The sequence below is a fragment of the Haliotis asinina genome, chromosome 13 (assembly GCF_037392515.1).
Source record: "Haliotis asinina isolate JCU_RB_2024 chromosome 13, JCU_Hal_asi_v2, whole genome shotgun sequence".
NCBI lineage: Eukaryota > Metazoa > Mollusca > Gastropoda > Lepetellida > Haliotidae > Haliotis > Haliotis asinina.
The window spans coordinates 27,077,500-27,100,462 of NC_090292.1; the positions used below are offsets into that span (position 1 = coordinate 27,077,500).

The following is a 22,963-nucleotide window of genomic DNA, read 5'->3' on the forward strand; positions in this document are numbered from 1 at the left end:
CCACCACGACAGGTTCTTGGCGTGTGCAACGTATGCATTCTAGTAGTCGTGGCAGTGTCTCCATGACAATAAACGATTAAAAAAAAAACGGCATCTATTTGAAGTTCCCATTCCTCCCATTCTTCAAGAGTGAGTGAGTGAATATGGTTTTACGCCGTTTGTCAATATCACGGCAGGGTACATTAGAAATGGGCGTCACACATTTTACCCGTGAGGGGAATCAAACGTGGGGCTTCATCGTGACTAGGGAACGTTTCAAACGTATTTCCCTTTCTTAAGAGCTTAAAACACGTTTTCGCCATGGAATAACTACCGTCGGTGATCTGCAGAAACAAATTCATTCTGACAAGTGAGTGAGTGAGTTTTAAGCCGCACTCAGCAATATTCCAGCTATATACCAGCGGTCCGTAAATAATCGAGTTTTGACCAGACAATCCACTGATCAATAGCATGAGCATCGATTTGCTCAAATGGGAATCGATGACATGTGTCAACCAAGCCAGCAAGCCTGACCACCCTATCCCGTTAGTCGCCTCTTACGATAAGTATAGTCGCCTTTTATGGCAAGCATGGGTTGCTGAAGGCCTATTCTACCCGGACCTTTACGGGTCCATTCCTAGAAGAAAGCTAAAAGGTGTTGTACACAATATACACGGACCAGCGATGACCACATATGTTTAGGCTCAAAAATCGGCGAGAACGAGTGGTGAGTGAGTTAAAATTCTAAGTCACAGTGACAGTACGCCAGCTATTCGTTCAGAGTTTAAAACCTGTCGATAAAGTGAAGTTAGACACTAGAATACCACAGACCCAAACTAGTATCTATCTCCAAAAGTAGAAAAAATAGGGATCACTTGAAACCACGAGCGTTCCCTTATTTTCTTCCTGTTTTTTTCACAGCCTATGCGAAACAAAACTTGTACACAAACCTTAAGAAAAGTAAAGGAACACTTGTCCTTTCATGTGACCCCTAATTTTTGTCCCTCAGTATATATTGGGCACGTACGTGTTTGACAGCTAGGGACACTAATCGTAAATGCTGATCCTGTTTTCTACACTTAAATCCCCAAACATTGATGCTGTGGTTCTGATATCAGGAATCTCAAATGTGGTTGCATATTCAGGGATTCTAATTTTCTTACACATTTTATTGTATTACAGTATGTTTCTTTGTCATTGAAAAAAGAAGATAGATATCTGTTGTGAATGAAAGCATGTGTAGACTTTAAATGTATGTGTGTGTGTGTGTGTGTGTGTGTGTGTGTGTATATATATATATATATATATATAGATAGATAGATAGATAGATAGATAGATATAGATATAGATATGCATACACACACACACACACATATATATATATATATATATATATATATGTAATTCTTCGAATGAAATCAAACTTGCGTACGCTAAAGACGTAATATTCTGTTTATAGCATACTTTGACAGGAACAATAGATTTATCGGTAGCAGGGATACTTGTGTGAGAAGCCTGTTGCAATTAATTGGTCTGTAGTGATAGACGGAACATCGGGGAAAGGATGAATGATCACGCCGAGAAAAATGATTATGCCGATAGAAAAAACAGCTTCGTTTAGTTTAAAGCTTAATGAGTTGCACATACTTGATTTCTCAAGATATTCTTAACGACCACAATGAGGAAGTACATGTTCTCAAGGATTAAACTTACAAACTGACGAGTGCTAATAATTACAAATGAATTGAGAACAAAACTGCCTAAAAACATGCATTTTCATACATTTCCGTTTGTTATTATGCAGTTGCTTTCTTCTTGTTTTCTGACGAAAGAAAGAGAAAATCTGAAGGATCGTTAAGGCGGAAGTGACAATGTCGTCGAGTTATCCGCATTTCGTGACAAGTGGATTGTGACCCCGATTTCTGATCGATGAGTTAGTAAGTACTGGTTTCACGCTGGTTTTAGAATATTCCAGCAATATCACAGCGGTGGGCACCAGAAATGGACTTTACGCATTCTACCCATGGTGGGATCGAACACGGATATACGGCGTGATGAGCGAACGCTTTAACCACTGGGCTAAAGACTCGGGTTCCGATCCAAATAAACGTGTACTATGTGTGAAACCCATTTCTGGAGCGATCTCGCCGTGATATTGTTGGGATATTGCTAAATGGGGCTTAAAACCAAACTCACTGACTCATACCCATGTTTGTGGGTCTCTCAGAAGAGATATTCATCTGTGACCTGAAGCACTTCGGGGTAACGTCCCAAATTTTGCAGACCTCGATACTGGAATGCTGTGGAAGGGTGCGTTATATCCAAGGCGTTCACAAACTACCTCACACCCATCCGTGTGTTATGATTATCTTCTGTTAACTGTCACATGCAAGCTCAATTTGGAAACATACATAACAAGTTGAATGCACAATGCCATTTAGAAGGTGGCAAAATGTAACACATGATATATTTGGGGTTGTACATTCTAAATAATTCTAGTACATTTCTTTTGTCAGGAATCCGCGGTGGCTAAGTGGGTGTTAATTAGATGGCTGACACTGAGAGTGTCGGTTCGGACCCGGATATCAAAGGAAATGTTACTCGCTTGTAATCGGGGTACATTGACTGACTCAGACGATCAGAACTCGGCATAGTAATAGACATAGCATTGGCGACTTGAGTGAGTGAGTGAGTGAGTGAGTGAGTGAGTGAGTGAGTGAGTATGGTTTTACGTCGCCTTCAGCAATAGTCCAGCAATATCAAGGTGGAGTACACCAGAAATAGGCCTTAAATACTGTACCCATGTTTGGAATCGAACCGGGACTCGGCATGACGAGTGAACGCTGTAACCACTAGGCTACCCCACAACCCCTTTGCAAACTGGACAGTAATGACGTCAACATCCTCTTCCTCAATGTGGACGTCTGCAATCCAACTTGAGCATTTTGAAAGAACCAGATACAGTTACCAGCCTGCGTATATCAATTCCATATAATACCAGCAGACGCATGATTGAACCTTGCAGGACCACCTCATTCATATTCAATGCCAACGTGATCAACTCCAAGCCACGCAATAACACCACTCCAATGACACGTGGTTATTGATTAATTCGGAAAACGTCTCTATCTCATGTTACCTGCAAATGGATTAGTTTGTGTACCGATATGCAAATGGTTGATAATTATAGGATTGCGTCAAATTAAAAAGTGACAACAACAGTGAAGGCACGGGTGATCACGTGTACAGCAATATTCACGCGGGGGACTCCAGAAATGGGCTTCACACATTGTACACATATGGGGGATCGAACCCGGGTCTTCGGCGTGAATAACGAACTCTTTAACCTCTAAGCAAACGATTGATTACTTTAAGCGTTTAGCTCATTAAAATGTTCAGAACACGATTTGAAACTCAGACGAGCGAGTGAGTTAATTTAGTTGCACGCCACATTTAGAAATAATAGCAATATCACGGAAGAGGACGCCAGAAATGGGCTTTGATCTTTGTACCCATGTCAGGATCAAACACCAGTTTTCGGCGTGACGAGCGAACGCTTTTACCTCTAGGCTAACCAGCCAAATAAATCAGCAAAAGTTGGTGGCGAAGAGTGCTTGGATGGGTATGGGTTTATGAGCTTGACTCTTAGTTTCTTGGGCTTTGGAGTTGTTTTACACTCGTACATATCTTGCATATCATGATCCGTCTAGCCAGTGTATGGGTACCAGGTTGGAGATGACGTGACTGTAATACTTCATGCACCTAAAGGATGATCAACATGAATTTCACTCTAAACAAAAATGTAAATAAGAATAAAGTTAAACTAGGATTGGGAATCCTCCAAATTTAACCAACTGAACATTGAAATTTATTCATTTCAGGATAAAAGTTGTTGGTTAAAAATTTAGGATTAAATGAAACACCGCGAAAAAGTAGAGTTGGTCTGAGGTAATGCTCAATACCGCAGGTGTGTTTCTTTCGCTGTTCCAACTACTGCACTAACAATGCAAACTAAAAGTGGCGACTTATGATAGTTTGTTAAAGAGCTTTGATATTATGACTATTGTTAAATAAAATTCTGAGATTTTAATGTTCAATCTTATTTAGTGTTTTGTTTAAGGTGAAATTCAGCGGTAGGCTTTCACTGCAGACATACTGTACATTTGAAATAACATATTTCATTTAAAAAATTATTGGAAAATCTTGTTATAGGAACAGTCTTTGGCAGCATCAGCACAACGTGTTTTCTCCGCGATCACTGAGCGTGATTAGCTACAATACGTGATCGACACACACATATGGCATCACTATTACACCTGCGGAACGCCAGTTGTTAACGGTCCTATTTTCACAGTTCTTACACGCTGTTCTCAGATACCCCAATAAATCAATGACCACCAACCACGCCACGCACAGCACACGACATATAGTAGACCGTTACATCCAAACCGATGAATTTCCCTATATCGTACAACATTAAGCTATATCCGTTTTCTTACGAATTAACTGACCCTATCCCACCGGGTATCCATTTACTGCTGGTTACACACAGACGAATGTAAATAAACCGGCATGCCTAAGGCGAGACCACGTATGTCAAGAGTGCCATAGTCACCAATCAAAGGTCTCTCCGCGCTCAGTACTGCTCAGCTTCAACCGCTTTATGACCCGGGCGATCACTTCAAGACCACACACATCACTTCAAGATATCCTTTTCATTAATCTTACCCTGATGGGTTGGGGGCCCCAGACAGCACTTAATCATTTGTTGTATTAAATATATCGGTTTACCTGCATGTACAATGATAGTATTGAATCAAGGACCTTTCAGTTAATTGTTTCTGTCCCGGAGATATATATATAGTATATAGTTCATAACTTACTATCTCCATCAGATACTGGTTTCAGGGAATACCGTAGAACCTCAGTTTGTCGACAATGTTTAAGACAGGTTCTATCCATGGTGCGTGAAAATCATGATTAGCAACTGGATAAAAGTGATAAGTTTTCAATACAATCCTTTAGTGCATGGATATAACCAGTACAGTGGAAGCTGTCAAACCCGGCATCTGTCCAATACGGCAAGTTGTCGACACTGGCATAAAATCTCAGTCCAGTCTGCGGCATTTATCATCAGCTCTACATGTCGGCACGTGGTCTAAACCGGATTAATTCTTCAGTCCCAATGAGTGCCGGTTTAGACAGCTTTGATTTGGTAGAAACAAACAAACAAAAATCTCTTCATTATCCGGGAGGTTGATGAGAATTTATAGATGGCAGATCACTGTATGAATCCCACACTGATTGAGTTTACTTTAACGCAGGTTTTTTGGACATTTTGCCGATCTATGTGAGACCCAATTAAGTGATAATCAGCTGTACATGCGACACCACTCGGTCGAATTATCACACCAGACCAATTATCACATATTTGGTATCGATTACATATGGCTGCGTGCTGCTCATTGGGAGACCAGGCAACACATGCGTCTACACATGAGTGTTGTTTTATGCCGATCTTAGGAAAATTATCGGAACGGAGGATAGCAGAAATAACTTTGAGTATGGCAACATTCGTCCAAAGGGTGTATTGAATATATTGTATATTTGTTTTCCGTCCCCGACAAATATCCCCACTTGAGGACCCGGGTTAGAAGTGGTTTTCAACAGCCCATGCATCTTAAAAGTGGCCGGAAGTATCGGGTGGTCACACTCGCTTGACTTTGTTGATGCATATCATTCACTGTCAATAACTACACTGTTCGCTCCGGATTCAGTAAACTGAAGACTGACGGTACAGCTCGACTATTGAAGAATGCCGCACATAATAAACAAACAGGTAAACAAAGGAAAGAATGAACGAAGAAATGAACGAACGATAGAACCAACCAGCGAACAATCCACTTTTTTAGGTTCACGTCGCACTCAACAATAGTCAACCTGTAAATAGCTTGGGCAGGACGATCCATTGATCAACACCACGAGCATCAATCTACACAACTGGGATACGGTAACACATGTCAACCAAGCCAGTGAGGCTGACCACCCGATCCCGTTCCGTTAGTCACCGTTAGTCACCTCTAAACCGACACTCATCCGGATTGGAGAAGTAATCCAGTTTAAACAACATGCCGGGTTGTAGAGATGATGATAAATGTACACGTCATGGACGACCCTGACATTGTATGCCCGCTTTATAAAGTTGCCGGATTGGACAGATACCGGGTACTTTTCCACCTGCGTACTTGGGCTGCGTTTTAACCTGCGTACTTGGGCTACCTTATCTTGAAGGCCCCTTCTAATTAGATTACCACGTGTACGTACTTGACAGCCTTAATGAGTAACATAACTGATGATCAAAAGGCTCAAACCTCTCAACTGATTTTATCATATATTTGAGTAGTTGAGTATTAAAACAAAGCTACCGTTGTTATGTATCAAAAGACGTTTTTATGCACTCACTCATTGCCAAAAGAGTAAAAGATTCCGTCTTGTTTGTGTTTTTTATATTTCAAATATAATCTTATTTCAAAACGTATGAAAATGATGAAAGGGAGCAGTTTCTTATACAGCATAACTTTCATCTCCTTAAAAATAAAATAATTCTCTTACTTCTCACATGTACGTTTCAAACGTTAAAGGCGTCTTGTTGTAGATGTATTTGGACAAAAATCACCAAATCAGGACAACAATAACAATATATAACAATCTGTTGCGAAATGGGAGATGGTTAAATATATGCTGTATAAATTAATCATTTATTTGAATCTAGTTGAAAAATACATAACTGGTGCATCATCATCTGAACCTTTGCAAAGCATACTAATAACACATTTTAGGTTCAGACAACTGCTTTCAAGTAGAAGATGTTTAGACAGTATTGAAGCCACAGACCATTGTACATTACATCAGAAACATAAACGTATATGCACCTTGTTGATGGAATAAAAGCTGTACATTTGAGGGATATACCATCATAATAGTGAGGAGCGTGTAGATAAAGCTTCCTTGATATATCTTGAAAACATGGGTCTTTGAATCTTCAGAATTGAAAAAGGAGGTAATCTGTATCTATTATATAGATATCTCAGTCAAATCACGATTATTAGGAGATTTAGACGTTTTATAATATCCATCTTCGATCACAATTTTAGACAAAATGTGCAAATTCTCAACTTTCTGACACTAGCCATCTTCTATTTTGTATAAAATTGTATGAATCGGTGTTTACCTGTTCTTAACAATGGTAAAATGCACTAGAGATCTGGTTGATGTACGTTCATTAAATATGCTACTAAGGCAAAAGTAGACATTATAGATGCATAAACATCAGACTTCGAGTAAACACTGACTTTTAAAAGATATATTTGGATATATCAGTCTGTATAAAAGTCACTGATGAACAGCTCATCATCCCTTACACCTTGATTCTTGCGATCAGAACAAAACCGTGAGTGTAGAGGCTTGACTTGTTAGCATCTCAACAAATGTGCATACGTGAGAAAACTCGAGACTTATACAAGAGACCGGTGAAGATCCAGTGTATTGTCCGTTCGTTACTATCCGTTATTCTAACGAGATCAGATGGTTTAGTCGGTGACTTCGGGCAAAATATGCTTGTAGAGCAGATTGTTTTAGAGAATATATTCTATTGTGGAGGTCAACGCTCATGATGTGATGCACTGGCTTGTTCAGTCAAGACTCAGCTATTTAGAGACCTCAGTCATATAACACTGGGGTCTAGTTGTCGGTTCTTCTGGCATGGATGATTGTGAGTCACTAGGACAACATTTACTGACTGGATGTCATATAAATATGTAAAAATATTGCATAAAACTAGATCCACACAGTGGGTCAATATCTACGTTCAAATCCAACTTTTTAGTCCAATATTACTGATGAATATACTTTGCAATAAATATCCAACTCCATGTTCCTCGTTAACCTGAGCACTGAAATGAGAGAGGCGCTAGATCATGTTTCCAAAGCTATCGCCTTCTGAACTTTTGAAAGACAAATGTCACAAACCTTCCTCAGTGCTTTCTGTAAGACATTACCCCGTCTGTTTGTTTCTAAAATTTACTGATGCCGGTAAATGCCATATCTTAATGCACGTGAGGACCTTAAAGAATCTCACAAAGAATTAAACATTTTAGGAGTGTTTCGATGTTACATTTGTTTTTTATCGACGAAACAATAAATGTTTCAAACGTACGAGGAATGTCAATAGGCAGAGGTTATTCGCGTGAGAGTGTGGCGCGTTGGGGTTGTGAAGTGTAAACTGTCATAGGCGTCAAAGCCGTCAAACTAAGGGATGAGTAAAAGATCCTTGAAACTGATGTTGGTTTTAAGATCCATCAAATGAGGAATGATTGTAACATCCATCACGAAACAAAGAGCGTAAGAACAATCGAAATGGGTATTGAATATAAAATCCATCAAATTGATGGTTGATTGTAAGATCCCTCAAACTGAGGGCTGATTGTAAAATCCGTCAAATGAGAAACGGTTGTAACAATCATCAAAGAAAAGTGAGAGTAAGAAACAGTCAAAATGAGCATTGATTGTAAGATCTTTCAAAATGAGGGCTGATTGTAAGATCTTTCAAAATGAGGGTTGATTGTAAGATCCGTCAGATGAAGAATGGTTGTTAGAACCGTCAACATGAATATTAGTTGTAAGGGTGAAGATAGGTATAAGATCCGTTGCGGATATAAATTGAGTAGCGGTAATAATATCTAGTGCAGATGTGATACATACTCAGTTCATACCTAACTTTTACACTGATATTTCCTGGATTACGAAATCAAATCGCTTTCCAAATAATATTTCCGTTTCAGTTCTTGGACTAAGCAAGGATCAAGAAACTATTTCTGCCTGCTTGACCCAGGCTGATGATCATATATACCAGTAGAATTTGAAAGACATGAACCATTTAGCCTAAACACAGAACTGTTAGGAGCACTGTAAGATTACCTTAATACACCAAGCCTGATGATCTTTAGGTGTGAAGATCGTTGACCATTAACACACAAGAAATGGAAAGCCATAGCGATGGTGAACATCACACAATCAATGATGGCAGAGATAGCTTTCCTACACCAATAAAGATCAGTCTGGATTGGTTCTACATGTGTACAAGACTATACTGAACACTCCAGTCGAGCTAAAGTTTATATTTTTCTGATACTGGACATAAGGTTCTTTTAACAAACAATGGACACGGACAATGTAAACAGTACTGGCTGACCATCACCATCAAGCACAGAACAAGCCCTACACCATATGTGTGGCATGCTACGACGCCTTGCAGTCTTCAACGCCCGACGTTAGTTATATCCTCTAAAAAACAGAGAAAAAATGTTGTGTGAAGTAAGGTTTCTAATTAATTGTGTTTGGAATTAGTATTTCATTTCCCAAATCTTTCTCTGACTAGCAGTCCTAAATTGTTCAAACACAAACGGCAGCCTAAACTCCAGGGTGGCTATAATTAAGGCTGTGTTGTGACACTGAAGGGTTATTGCTTCGACATGAGCTAGCACTTGCTTTTGTGCAACCACAGAGACATTGCAAAACTGTTAGGAAATGTGCACTTTCATCGCAATAGGTCGGATATTAGGTGAAATATTTCCGCTATGACTTAATTCTTTAGAAACCGCACTTCCATGTGTTCTACAAACAAAAATAATGTTATTAGAGGACTGCCTCAGCTGACTGACTTTTGCGCGAATTCTTTTCAGAAGAACGTTGTAATTTTTTTGTAAATGTTTGCCCACATTTTCGGTACTTTCATGTAAATTTCGAAGTTTTCTTAACAAAAGCATTATATCTGTACCCTACAATAATGCAACACATTTTTTTTTCATTTCAAGACTCATACTAAACTCTGCATGTTTTGATATACCTTTTGCAGTATACCTAACTCTGAACATTGAGAAATTTCAGTTTAAATGTATTAAATAATTTAAATAATTAAATTATTCAAATAATTTAAATTTTTTAAAAATTAAATAATTTACAGAGATAACTAATTTCATTATTTGTAGCTCCTTACACCCGCAATTCGTAACACGCTTGTCCAATAGGACTTGTAGCTAGTGACCAGGACCAACCCAACAGATCATTATATGAAACAGCGCGTTATATGCATCAGTTCGTTATATGCGTCAGCTCTTTATATGCACCAGTTCGTTATATGCATTATATGGTGGTAAATGGCCAGATCGTTATTAGGGCTGGGACGAGTCCAAATTTTCTACCCGGGTACCCCACCATCTATTACCCGACCCTGCCCGGATACACGTTCTGTTAATTTCTGACATTAAATTTGTAAGAAATGTCAATACAGTCATCTACGTTCATCTACAGATATTCCCAACTGTTTCGCCAGATCAGATTATGTACGTTCTTTAACCTACAGTATATAGCGCTCAATATGCACTGTACATATTATGGGTATATGATGACTGTATGTCCATACACGTAAGCATGAAAACATAATCTACATGTATTTTCGCCAGATCAGATTATGTACCTTCTAACATGTCGTACCACCTGTTCACAATACACTCGGGTCAGAAAATGAAAACAAAAACTCAATCAGGATTCACAAATTCAAACAAAAAAACCCGAATAGTTGAAATGGGTTTATAAGATGTCATCAAGAACTCAATGGACCTCATAACAAAGCTTTTACATGCCTATCGATGTCAGTCCACTGTTGCAATGACGTTTTCTGAAACTCTTACGTGATTCCTGCATCAAAATAGAGATAGCAGAGTTTCTCTGGATGTAGGAAGTGCAGATCATACCAGTATCCAAGGACTGTATATTTCCCTTTCACACATGCTGTCAGTCTCACAGTGCGCACGTTGCAGGTATCAAAGAAAAATCCCTCCCGCTGAGCTCCGTTATTGCCGAAATGGATTGTTAATTGCTCAGACAATAAGAGGAGTTTCTAGTTTCGAGGGGTAAGGGAGGACACGGAGATCGATGGATGCTAAAAGCTATACTTACACACATGTCGAGGGGAGCTTGCCGGTACACGGGTATTGAACTGTCGAACGGGGTTGTCCGCTAAGGTTGCCACAGTTTCCAGACTGGGTATGCCTGGACGAGTGTGTGGAAGGTGGATATTGTTCTAAGCCGCTTTTAGCAAATATGCCGTAACGAAATGATGGAAATTGATGCCATGTATGGAATCGAACCAGAGTATCTATACCTGAACGAGGGTGTGGTGTAGAGAATATTGTTTTACGACGCCTTAGCAGCATATGGGGCTGGAGGAGAGTGATGTTCGAAGCTCTCATAGCTCCGACTGATCACAAGAGCCTACACCAGAAGTTACGATAATCGTAGACATAAGATAAGACATAGTTTCGAAGCTCTCGTAAAGCTGTCGCAAGTTTTTCGCGACATTGCCGTTTTCTTCGGAACTCTTTTTTCAATGAAGTTAAAATTAGAGGGGATATCCCAATGACGTCACGGAATTCCCTTGAAACAGTGAGGTTCATGGCGAGGGACACCATAAATGGACCTTAGACTTTGTACCCATGTGGGGAATCGAACCCGTGTATTCGACGTGATGAGCGATCGATTTTGCCACATGGCTACTTTATCGCCACTCTCTATACTTCGGGTAGGGAGAGTGGGGGTTATTGTACGACAATTTTAGAAATATTGAAGGGAGGGAAGTAAATAAATAAAAGAAATAGAAATATATACACTAAAAATGTTTTATTCACACTGTTGGGAGTGAGTTTAGTTTTGCGCACTTTACGTGGGCATCGAACCCGGGTATTCGGCGTGACGAGCGAACGCTCTGCCCTGTAGGCTACATGTCATCAGAGAGGAAAGCCGGGTCGTAGGCATGTTCATTCTGGATGATTAGTGCTTTCATCCAATGACAATGCGTGATGACGTTTTAACCACTAGACTACCGCACGCAAACAATGTTGATTAACACTTGCGGATTTGGAGTCATGAGCGAAGCTCGACTTTGAGACAATAGGTAACACTAGTATGCTATGATCGCAATACCCAATATCATGTTATGAGACACATGTACAAAGTAATTGGCATACGATGTAACAGAAATGACGACCATTACCTATAACAACAGGACAGATACCGTTGGCACGTGAGCATCCACGTAATTAATTACGGTGTCTTGCCGGGAGGGCTAAAATTTATTTTACAGATGTCAGGGTATCTATATTTCTGATTTCACGGGAGAGCTAACTTAGGCAAGTTAGACGAACTAGCAACAAGCTAGAAATTGTGCTGCATTGCGTAATACCGATGGGTCTCACGTTGACTCTCGATAATAGCAACCTTTGACAAGGTGGGAAATACGAAACACTGTCTCCATGTCCTTTACAGTGTCCTTGATTGAGCGAATACTTGAGTTCCTTACACAGTGTCCTTGATTGAGCGAATACGTGAGTCAGTGAGCTTTGTTATATAGCTTATACATAACACCATCTTTAATCAATAACATTAACTAAAATATATAGGATGAATTATTTTGACCTTATAATATAATATTGAATACAATATCAAGGACGAAGTATTTTAATTGAAGCATTGCACTATCGTGCTTGTGTCTTGTTCTATTTACCCGGGAAACATTGTAGATGCCAGCTATAGAGTTCCACTCAGTTCGTCTATAAATTGTCATTTATATCAGCTGTTGGCAATCCATTTTCAAACGAACGGTATAAAGCTCGTTCGTTGGTAAAAGTAATAATTATTGATTTGTGAAACTAACCGTCAACGTTTTGAGAAGTAAAGGTGAAATAAGGTGTCAATAATTTCTCTTGGTACTTCAGTGGAAAGCCGTTAATGTATTCTCTGGTGGTTGTAAAAAGTGGGGTTTTTTTTGTTTTGAGAATGTTCAGAATTGTGCGTTTGTTTGTTGTTTAAAGTCAAACTCAGCAATATTCTATCACGGCGGTAAATGATCGACACTGTAAGAATGGGTTACTGAATACCAGACCCGTGAATATCCGGGATAGAATTAATCTCCAGTATCCCAAGCTTGACGTAATATGCCTGCTTTGTCATCGTATCCCAATTGCGAAGATCAGAGATCGTGCTGAATATTGTTGAGTGCAACTTAAACCTAAAATAGTGGGTTGTTGGCTGGTTGGTTCTATCGTTCGTCCATTACTCCGTTCATCCGTTCCTTTGTTTTTCAGTTTGTTTGTTTATTTAGTGCAGCATTCTTCTTTCGTTCAGCTGCATACTGGAAAGTTTTCAGTTTACCGAATCCAGAACGAACAATTCACTTTCTTAGTAAAGTACAAATTCTAGTACTTTTTCTAGCACACAAAGTCAGCCGCCTAGCCCGCTGAGCCACCGCGACTTCCAAGGTGCCTGACTCTGAGGATGCGGGTTCGAATCCCGCATGGGACTCAACCGAAAAAAGTACTAGAATTTGTACTTTACTAAGAAAGTGAAATCCCTGAGCGGGCTAGGCGGCTGACTTTGTGTGCTGGCGATTAGGTGCCTGACTCTGAGGGTGCGGGTTCGAATCCCGTATGGGACTCAACCGAAAGAAGTACTAGAATTTGTACTTTACTAAGAAAGTGAAATCCCAAATATGACATATGGTTTAGAGGGGGGATGGAGCAATTTTTTAAAACGCAAGCCAAACAAATACACACGCACGCGCTCTTGCACTCGCACATACAAAAGAAAAGGCGCAAGCACTCACACAACTCACACAACAGGCACGTTTAATTTTAATGCACCTAAAATGGCAATGCAAAATAATGCCTTTCCTTGATCATACACGATAAAAAACATATTTTTTAAACCCAAAAACAGCTATGGAAATGGTTTGAATGGATCACCGAAACTTATACGATGTGCCACTGAGGACATAAACAGGCATGCTTAACAAAGCATTGTAGTCAGTAAGAAGAGAGAAGGGGACAAATGCACGATACATTTCATATGTTCCTTTGCCCTTTACAGACGCATCAGAAAGAGTGCACGATCAGGTTCTAACAAAAGAAATATTTTACATACAATGTTACATTTGAACGAGCAAACGATTTTTTTGTGATCTCCAGCATGTAAGAACAGCCATACCTTAATGTCAACAAGCGAAGCAAACAAACGAAGACACGACTACACTTTATCCCTAATCAATAACGAGAAGCTAATTTTAATTTTCTTCATGTCTTCTGTGCAGTAAATGTCAATTCTGTGATCCGAGTAGTTGAATATAGACTCAGTGACATACACGATGACTAAGGATTAACGTTCCATTTCTGAAATAGACTGGAACTTCCCTCATTAAACACTCTGAAACAATGGTGACTATGCTAATTGTGACATCAGACGTTGGGAATACTTTCAAACTTTTTTTCAAATCAACAAATTACCCAGTACACAATGTTACAGTCTTTGAACGTTGTTGCTTCGTATACTCCCAGTCCTAATTGCAATGCAGTAGGACATAAATAAAACAAGCCAATATTTTACCAGGTTCTGAATGTGACAGCTCAGTCTTGCTCTTTCAGATAGCGTTCTTTGTTTAATTACTTTTACATATATTCAGAAACTATCGATATATATTTCAGAATAGGGACTGCAAATGTTATTTTTGTGTATTATTCTAACAATAAAAGTTGTATCCTGAAAAATTGAGTGAGTGTTGTTCTTTCAACAAAAAATGTGTCATTTGGCATAGTTACAACGTCATTTTCGCGATCATCAAAGAGAAAAGTTTATTAATTTTTGAAAGTATGTACCTGACTGGTCGTACCTGCATATCAGTGGCTAAAACCACACATTGGTTTTAAGAAGGTGTGTGAACAGAGGTGCCAGTACTCAATTGAGAAAATAGGTTTCTCTAGCAGAAATAAACTCAATACGCTTTACACAAAGTGGGGATTTTATCTTGCATTTTTCTGTTAATCTAGCGTAAGTATAAGTAAAAAACACACACATAGTAAAAGATAACAGTATGTTTTAAACCCGCAACAGTATGAGTGTGAATGTGAGTGTGAATAGACTTAATAATTTTTATTTTATTTTACTAAGAATTCATACCTTGCAAATGAGACACATCCTTTCCCTGCAGGTGATTCTCATTCCTTTAACACGGACCCTCGGAACATAAAAACCGTTGAAATTAAAAAAAAGAGAATATACGAGAATAAATGCGCAAGGTGATTGAGTATTGTTTAACTCCTCTTTAGGACTAGTAGAGCAATATCAACAAATAGATTTTAAAAAATGCATTTATGTTGTTCTTTGGAATCGAACCCTGGGCTTCACCCTGCAAAGTCAAACCAATCAACCACCAAACTTCCATAACTGCTTATAAAAGTGCCTAAAACATGTATACCACAAAATCAGTTCCTTGGTGGTGTAGTGGTTAGCACGCTAGCCTCTCACGACAGAGGCCCGGGTTCGAATGCCGGTGGAGACACCAAAATTTGTGACCTGGGTTTAATACTATGTTGAGTCCTTGGACAAGGCGCTTTGTCCACATTGCATTCGGTTCACCCAACTGTTTAAAATGGGTACCCGTGAAAGCGGATTTACGGACCAGTACGATTGCACTTAGCGCTCAGTAGGAACTTTGAAAGTACAATTCAGTGAGGTAATAATGTGTAGCGCATTGAGCATGCTTGGTTTAGCGGCCATTGCGTATTATACGTATCCACATTATTATTCGATTTTCATTCTCAACATCCTGAGGATATTGCAACCCAGACTTCTCAATCGAGGCTCTAATCAGCTGCATAACCGGGAAAAGACCTTATCTTTCAAACCAAGCCATGAAATCCTGCTAGCGTCTGGATGCATGACTATCTTGATGCAGTAATTATTTCTTTTCATTACAGCATACCTCGTTGCAGCCTACTGGTTCAAGCGTCCGCTCGTCCCACCGCACTCCTGGCTTCGATTCCCAAAATGGGTACAATGTGTAAAATTTTGGTGCCCAGAGTCGTGATATTGCTGGAATATTGCTAAGAAGGGCATAAAACTATACTCACCCAGTCTAAATATGCATTATCAAAAAACATGTTGCGTTAATTTCTCTACTTCTGCTGTATGTGTACATAAATAACACTCGTTTTTGACGCTTTGCCGATTGTGCCGCTGACACAAAAATAATGAATAAACACATGTCAAACATACATTATATCATACCGATGCTAATGCAGAAAGGACCATTTGGCAATGATGAAGTGTCTGGGAGAAAAGTCTATTGCCGTACTGGGAGATGGGTCATCTGTATGATGTCCTAATGGGTTGCAATTACCATAGTAGTTGTTTGATATTCAGCTAAAGGACAATTTCGAGAAGTGCGCCCTCTATATTTTATCTACAACTCCCAAAAAAAATCACAATAATCGTGCAAATGACACAGGTATTGTTAGTATAGTGTGTGCATCCTTAATCATGTGTTACATAGACTGAAACTATACATCTCAGTTGATTTGTATTTTATGAAATACTCTTTTTCCAAAAGAACATATATGTCAGCTATATGGCATCTAAACAGTAACTGCAATGGCGCCTAGTTTTTAAGAGTATCATTCCACATAGGTTCGTTTTCTGAAAAACTAGGTTATTCAAAAATCTTTCTAAACTAAAACTGAAAGAAAAAATACAAAACTGCTAATTGGTATCACAGGCATTCCCTGCTTTTTTTAAATTAACAAATTTGTATAAAATATAAAACTTTGTATCATTCCAACGACGCAGAAGATCATGTGGATGCAAATACACTTTTATCCAAGTATTATTCAAATAAATAAACAAACAAACAAACAAACAAATAAATAAATAAATAAATAAATAAATAAATAAATAAATAAATAAATAAATAAATAAATAAATAAATAAATAAATGTAGAATACCAACAGCTTCCCCACGTGTCCACCCCACCCCCGTTCCCCACTTCCCCACCCCTTCCCATTAATCCACGCGCTCACTCACTAACTCTCTCCCCTCCACCCCAATTCACCCACAACCATACCCCTGTCCGCCCACTCAGAAACCTTCGCTTTTAAACCTATCAGTATTTGCAGAGTTGGTCATTTTACGAATAGAATGCCCCACACTTAATTAACCCGCTATGTGATACACAAGTTGTTTATTATCAAACGATACAATATAATCCACAACCATGGCTTTCTTCCAACGGCCAAGCATATCTTCTTAAACCATTCTAAGTGTAGATGTGGCTGTTAAATATCCAACGCGTCTACATCAAAGGCACACTCACGAGGACACAGCATTGTCGATGTTTACCGTTGTTTTGAAAGCAAGATATTACTGGATTATAAATTAGTTGACACACCTGTCATGGACGTGATAAGTTTCACATAAATGGCATATGAATTCTAACGGGACCGACACGCGTGGCAAGTTAATACTTGTACACGCTATTACGTATTCATTGAGCAAACAAGATGGTTTTACGTCAATGGTTCGGGATCATGGTGAGCACAATCCTGAAGTGAGACCACTGATAAGATGCTGGCAGGTCGAAACTGATTAGGGTGAATAAAAAGAAAACGGTCATCAGATCCTGCCATGACTAAGAAGTGCAACTCAGTAGGCCACGAATCGTAGTTGCAGGGATTATAAATAAACTGAGTAGATTTTAGAAAGATCAGTGATAAGAATAGAAATTTGTGGTTTAAAATATACATCTCAACAATCAAGAAAGAAAAATCAAACAAATGTCACCCTTTATGTTTAAAGCCATTTTACAAATATTTTGTCAGTTTAGTATCATGCAAATATCAAAACACAATCTGTGACTAAGGGTGTTTTGAAATGTTAGCAAGCCCTCTTACACATCGCACTTCACTATCAACAGTTGGGTCTTTCCATACGTCTAGAGCTCACAGAACCTAGCAATATAAATAGATGAGGACTTCTCAGAAAAAGGAAAAGCCAATTCCAACTGTGGCAAGAATTTCAACTTGTATACGTAAAGGAGGTGTACTGGAGGTCCAGGGTGATAACTTTCCAGCTAACTTTTGATAACTGATAACTGATAACTTTTGGTCAGCAAAAACGCTTGAAAGATTTAGTGGAAACAATGCGCTAAAATAATCTCCTTGTAATATACCTCTTTACATAGAAATGGGCTTTGAGGTAACCGCATGTCAACACGAATTCATCTCAGGTTACAGGAATTCTGCAAGTCTTAAGAAACAAATGAACGTAACTGAGACGTTCAGTAGATTCTAGTGACCTCAAAATAAATAAATAAATAAATAAATAAATAAATAAATAAATAAATCCGGTCTGATCCGTTTTTGACTGACTTCCCACATTCTCTTGACAGGGAGGAGTCAATTATCACGACTTATCCAAGCTTACCATCATCGTCATCACCAACATTCTCCTCATCGTCATAGTGACTAGTACAAGGTAGATGATGATTACCATTTTTGTATCACCAATACACAGATACTTTTACACGATGTCCACAGATTGGATAATAAGCGACTTTCCAATCAAGCCCCAAACCAAATAATCACTCAAACCAACAGCTGGGTATATGTTTTTCATATTGACGTAAAACGCGAACAGTAATGGCGTATAAACGTAATGGCGTGCTAAGTACATTATAGAGTGCATTATCGTGCTATACGTCACCCAAGTGACGCTTCCTACTAGGATCAGAGCCTTTAAAAGGGGAACTGTCGGTTTCATCAGAAGCGTTTGAAGGACTTGAACCAATCTTGCTGGGCCTCACATTTGGCCTGAACAGAGCACTGTAAGATCACAGTAATACACCAAGCCTGATGATCTTTAGGTGTGAAGAGCGATGACCATTAACACACAACGGGTAGAAGGTCATAGCAACGGTGAACATTCGTGCAATCAATGATGGCAGAGATAGACATCCCTATGCCAATAAAGATCAGTATGGATTGGTTCTATATGTGTGTGAGAATGTAGGAATTACTCCAGCCGAGCTAAACATAACCACTTGCTGAGAGTTTATTTTCCTGATGCTGGACGTAAGTTGTTTTTTTTCAACGTGCATGAACTGACAAAGTAAATGTTTCTGTAAATGTAAATCATCGTCGTCGTCATCATCATCATCATCATCATCATCATCATCATCATCATCATCATCATCATCACCACCAACCACCACCACCATCATCATCACCATCATCATCATCATCATCATCACCATCATCATCATCATCATCATCATCATCCTCATCATCCTCATCCTCATCTTCCTCATCATCCTCCTCCTCCTCATCCTCATCCTCATCCTCATCCTCATCCTCATCATCCTCATCATCATCATCACCATCATCATCATCATCACCATCATCATCAACAACAACCGCAGAAAACAAAAGTACCGCAGCTACCGTCATCGTCGTTATCAGCATCAACATCAGCATCATCATCATTATCGTCATCGTCATCATCATCATCATCATCATTATCATCTTTATTCCACTTGTTTAGACTGAACGTGCCATGGAGAACGGACATCGTTTGAAGCTCGGTTGTCTCGGCATAATCCAGGAGCATTATGTCACAGCTGTCTCGTTAAATAATGCTGGCAGGAAGAAGGAGAGTTACGGATGCCTCTTCGTCAATCAATACAACACCGCGGAGACACACACTCAGATGTCAGCTCGTACCATTATTTATACCATAATAATCACATCCTCTTTAATCAATCATGGCAGGGAATTTGAAAAGATAACACTCAATCTGTGAAAATATATAATACATGTAGGCGGCCTGTCTGAGCTCGAAATGTTCGGTTTGAAAACACTTACAAAAATAAAAAAATAATTTAGGGATTGTGTCGGTTGTAGCAGATATAACAAAGACGATGTTAAATAACCATATTCGTTCGTTCGTTCTTTCGTTCGTGCCATCTTTGTCAAAGAAGTGTGTAATAACAGAAAATGAGGTAAAAGGAAACTGGGGTTTATGGAATATGTAATCGTGCATAATCCAGACTGGTTATTTACTGGCTTTGAAATTCTATATTACCCTCGCGCTCACGGTTATTGTATCCACATTTACATGCACCTGTTGTGCAGTCATAATTCTTAAATGGGAACGTCCTTATGTGAATAAATCCTGATCCAAATTCTCCGACATTGAATAGTAGGAACACAGGAAAGTCCCAAGTGGTATGGAGATTTAGGCAATGCGTTCCACGTCGTTGGAGATGAACAACACAGAGATCGCCGTAGGAATATGACAATTTGTTTCATTTATGGTATATCCTCAGCCATTATACATATGATCAGCCATTACGTACATGTTCAGCTCATACATATGATCAGCCATTACGTACATGCTCAGCTCATACATATGATCAGCCATTACGTACATGTTCAGCTCATACATATGATCAGACATTACGTACATGCTCAGCTCATACATATGATCAGCCATTACGTATACATGTTCAGCTCATACATATGATCAGCCATTACGTACATGCTCAGCTCATACATATGATCAGCCATTACGTACATGTTCAGCTCATACATATGATCAGCCATTACGTACATGTTCAGCTCATACATATGATCAGCCATTACGTACATGCTCAGCTCATACATGTGATCAGCCATTACGTATACATGTTCAGCTCATACATATGATCAGCCATTACGTACATGCTCAGCTCATACATGTGATCAGCCATTACGTATACATGTTCAGCTCATACATATGATCAGCCATTACGTACATGTTCAGCTAAAACATGCATGCTCACCTGGGACATACATATTCAACGACAACATGCACCATTAAACATGTCGTGAAAATTGTTTTAGCAACATTCACTATTACCCATCGTATACACATCACCCAAACCTTACTATTATTAATACTAATACAATTGTCTAAAAGTGATTCTGAAAGAAATCATTTTCATGAAATGCCGATTATGTAATGACTTTACAGAGACTATCCAAAAAACATTGTCAGTGGATGCCCTTCCTTGGCACAAACAGGATATCTTAAAGGAAATTATGTCATGGCTCGTTGCTCCTATCATCTGTTCACATTTTCTTACCTCACACATAAATGTATTGGAGTACTCTCCTATTATTTTCAATGTACCCCGCTTACAAGCGAGTGACATTTCACACATAGTACCTACAACACCAAAAATGTTGATGGGATATTTGCTGTTACATATATTAATCGCAAGAGCAACAACTGTTGTTGGGATTTTCTGTTACACATAGTATCATTAACAGTAAAACTGAGGTTGGGACCTCTGTTTGGTACCTGCAAAACCAAAACTGTGGTTGGGATACTTTTACGGGTCTTGTGCATGCCTTTCCAGATGTTGCAGTCAGTCCCACATCTTCACCTATACGGTTTGTTGAAGGCAAGTACATAGAACACAGATCAATATTGTCGACACTGACGAATCCATATACTCTTAAGATAACGTATTCACAAGTTGGACAAGTACACTCATGCCAATAATGGTTGCCCCCACCCCCCCCACCCCCCCCACCCCCAGCAAATAGTCGAAAACTGTCCAGGAGACGGTACAAAATGTTCCATTTTTTTCTCATGCATGTAAGTTCATTCAACATTCATTCAAATACAACTTGTCAACACAGCAGCATGTAAAGCACGTGATACCCGTGTGTGCTTTGATACACACGAACCGCACTGAAAATAAACAATGCTGCTGCGCGACCGTAAATCCTCTGCCTGTGCCTTTAGGGGTTGAAACGTTATGTCCCTGCAATGCCGAAGCCAACGTCTACTGACATACAGAATCAAATCATTGGAATGAGTCGAGCAGGTGCTACAAATCGCATGATCAGTCTGCAACGTAACGTAAGCAAAAGAACTGTTGAGAGAATAAAGAACTCTGTCGAACAAAACAGTCACAAGCTCCTAGGAAATTCCTCCAAGGTCGTCCTCTGAAAACCACGCGACGTGATGACCCTGTTCTCTACGTCTGGTACATCGCAACCGGAGTTTGTCTTCAGCGTCACTGAGGGACAGATGGGACAAACTTATTAACGTCCGTCTTAGCTGTCAAACTGTGAACAACAGACTGCTTGAAAGAGGCTACAGAGCTAGAAGACCTCTGCGTCAACTATTCCTGACTGCAGAACACAAGCGGTTATGTGTTCAATGGGCCAGGCAGCACAGGAACATCAGACTGCATCATTGGCGTCACGTCATCTTTACGGACGTATCACGTTTCTTGTTAAACAGGACCGATAGACGGGTCCGAGTATGTCCACTAAAAGGAGAAAGGTCCAGGGATGACTGTCTTGAGGCTTTCATTCATGGTGGAGGTGGACGCGTATTTGTGTGGGGGTACATTCACTATAATGGTAAAACGAGTTCTACAGGAGAACGTGAGTCAGCGGACCTACCGACACGTCCTTGAACACACTTGCCTGCCACATGGTCGCCGTGTTTGTGGCAATAATTGTTTGCTACAAGACGATAATGCTCGTCCTCATCGTGCTCAAGCAGTTGATGATTTCCTAGCGACGGAAGGTGTGTACAGACTACCCTGACCTGCCAAAAGCCTAGGCATGAATCCCATCGAGCACATATGGGACCGTATCTTCAAATAAGAAGAATGATCAGACTCACTTTCTGTCAGTGCCTTGACAGTACACGTTTCATTTTGTAAAGTCCACATTGAACCCAAACTGTCGGCATTACGTCTTGGCAATTAGCAATTCTATACGTATTTTTCATTTAACGTAAAAAATCTGTGCTTTTCTATCATTTCTTCTGTTCCTTTTTGTACATTTTCCAGTCCTAATAACAAAATGAAAGGAGATGACACCCTTCACTGGCATTAGCATACATGTAAGTCACCAAAACAAAAATTACATTCACACTTGCTCGACTAACGTCCTCACATTTTGTAAGTAAAATGTTAGTAAAAGATTTCCTTGATTTCAGTTTCGTAACGTTAGATCTTCGACCCTATGACATTTCATCTCA

At 39.4% G+C, this 22,963-nt stretch overlaps 1 protein-coding gene across 2 annotated transcripts in view; it reads right to left on the reverse strand.

The window, feature by feature from the left end:
* Positions 1-22,963, reverse strand: part of LOC137260339 (uncharacterized) — a 66,441-nt gene that overhangs the window by 34,794 nt on the left and 8,684 nt on the right. The window contains exon 2 of one of the 2 annotated variants that reach the window (XM_067798017.1): positions 10,996-11,088. The exons of the other annotated variant lie outside the window; for it this stretch is intronic. Within the exon in view, the coding sequence (XP_067654118.1) occupies positions 10,996-11,088 (93 nt within the window). The remainder of the gene's footprint in view (positions 1-10,995; positions 11,089-22,963) is intronic. 2 annotated transcript variants of the gene reach the window in all.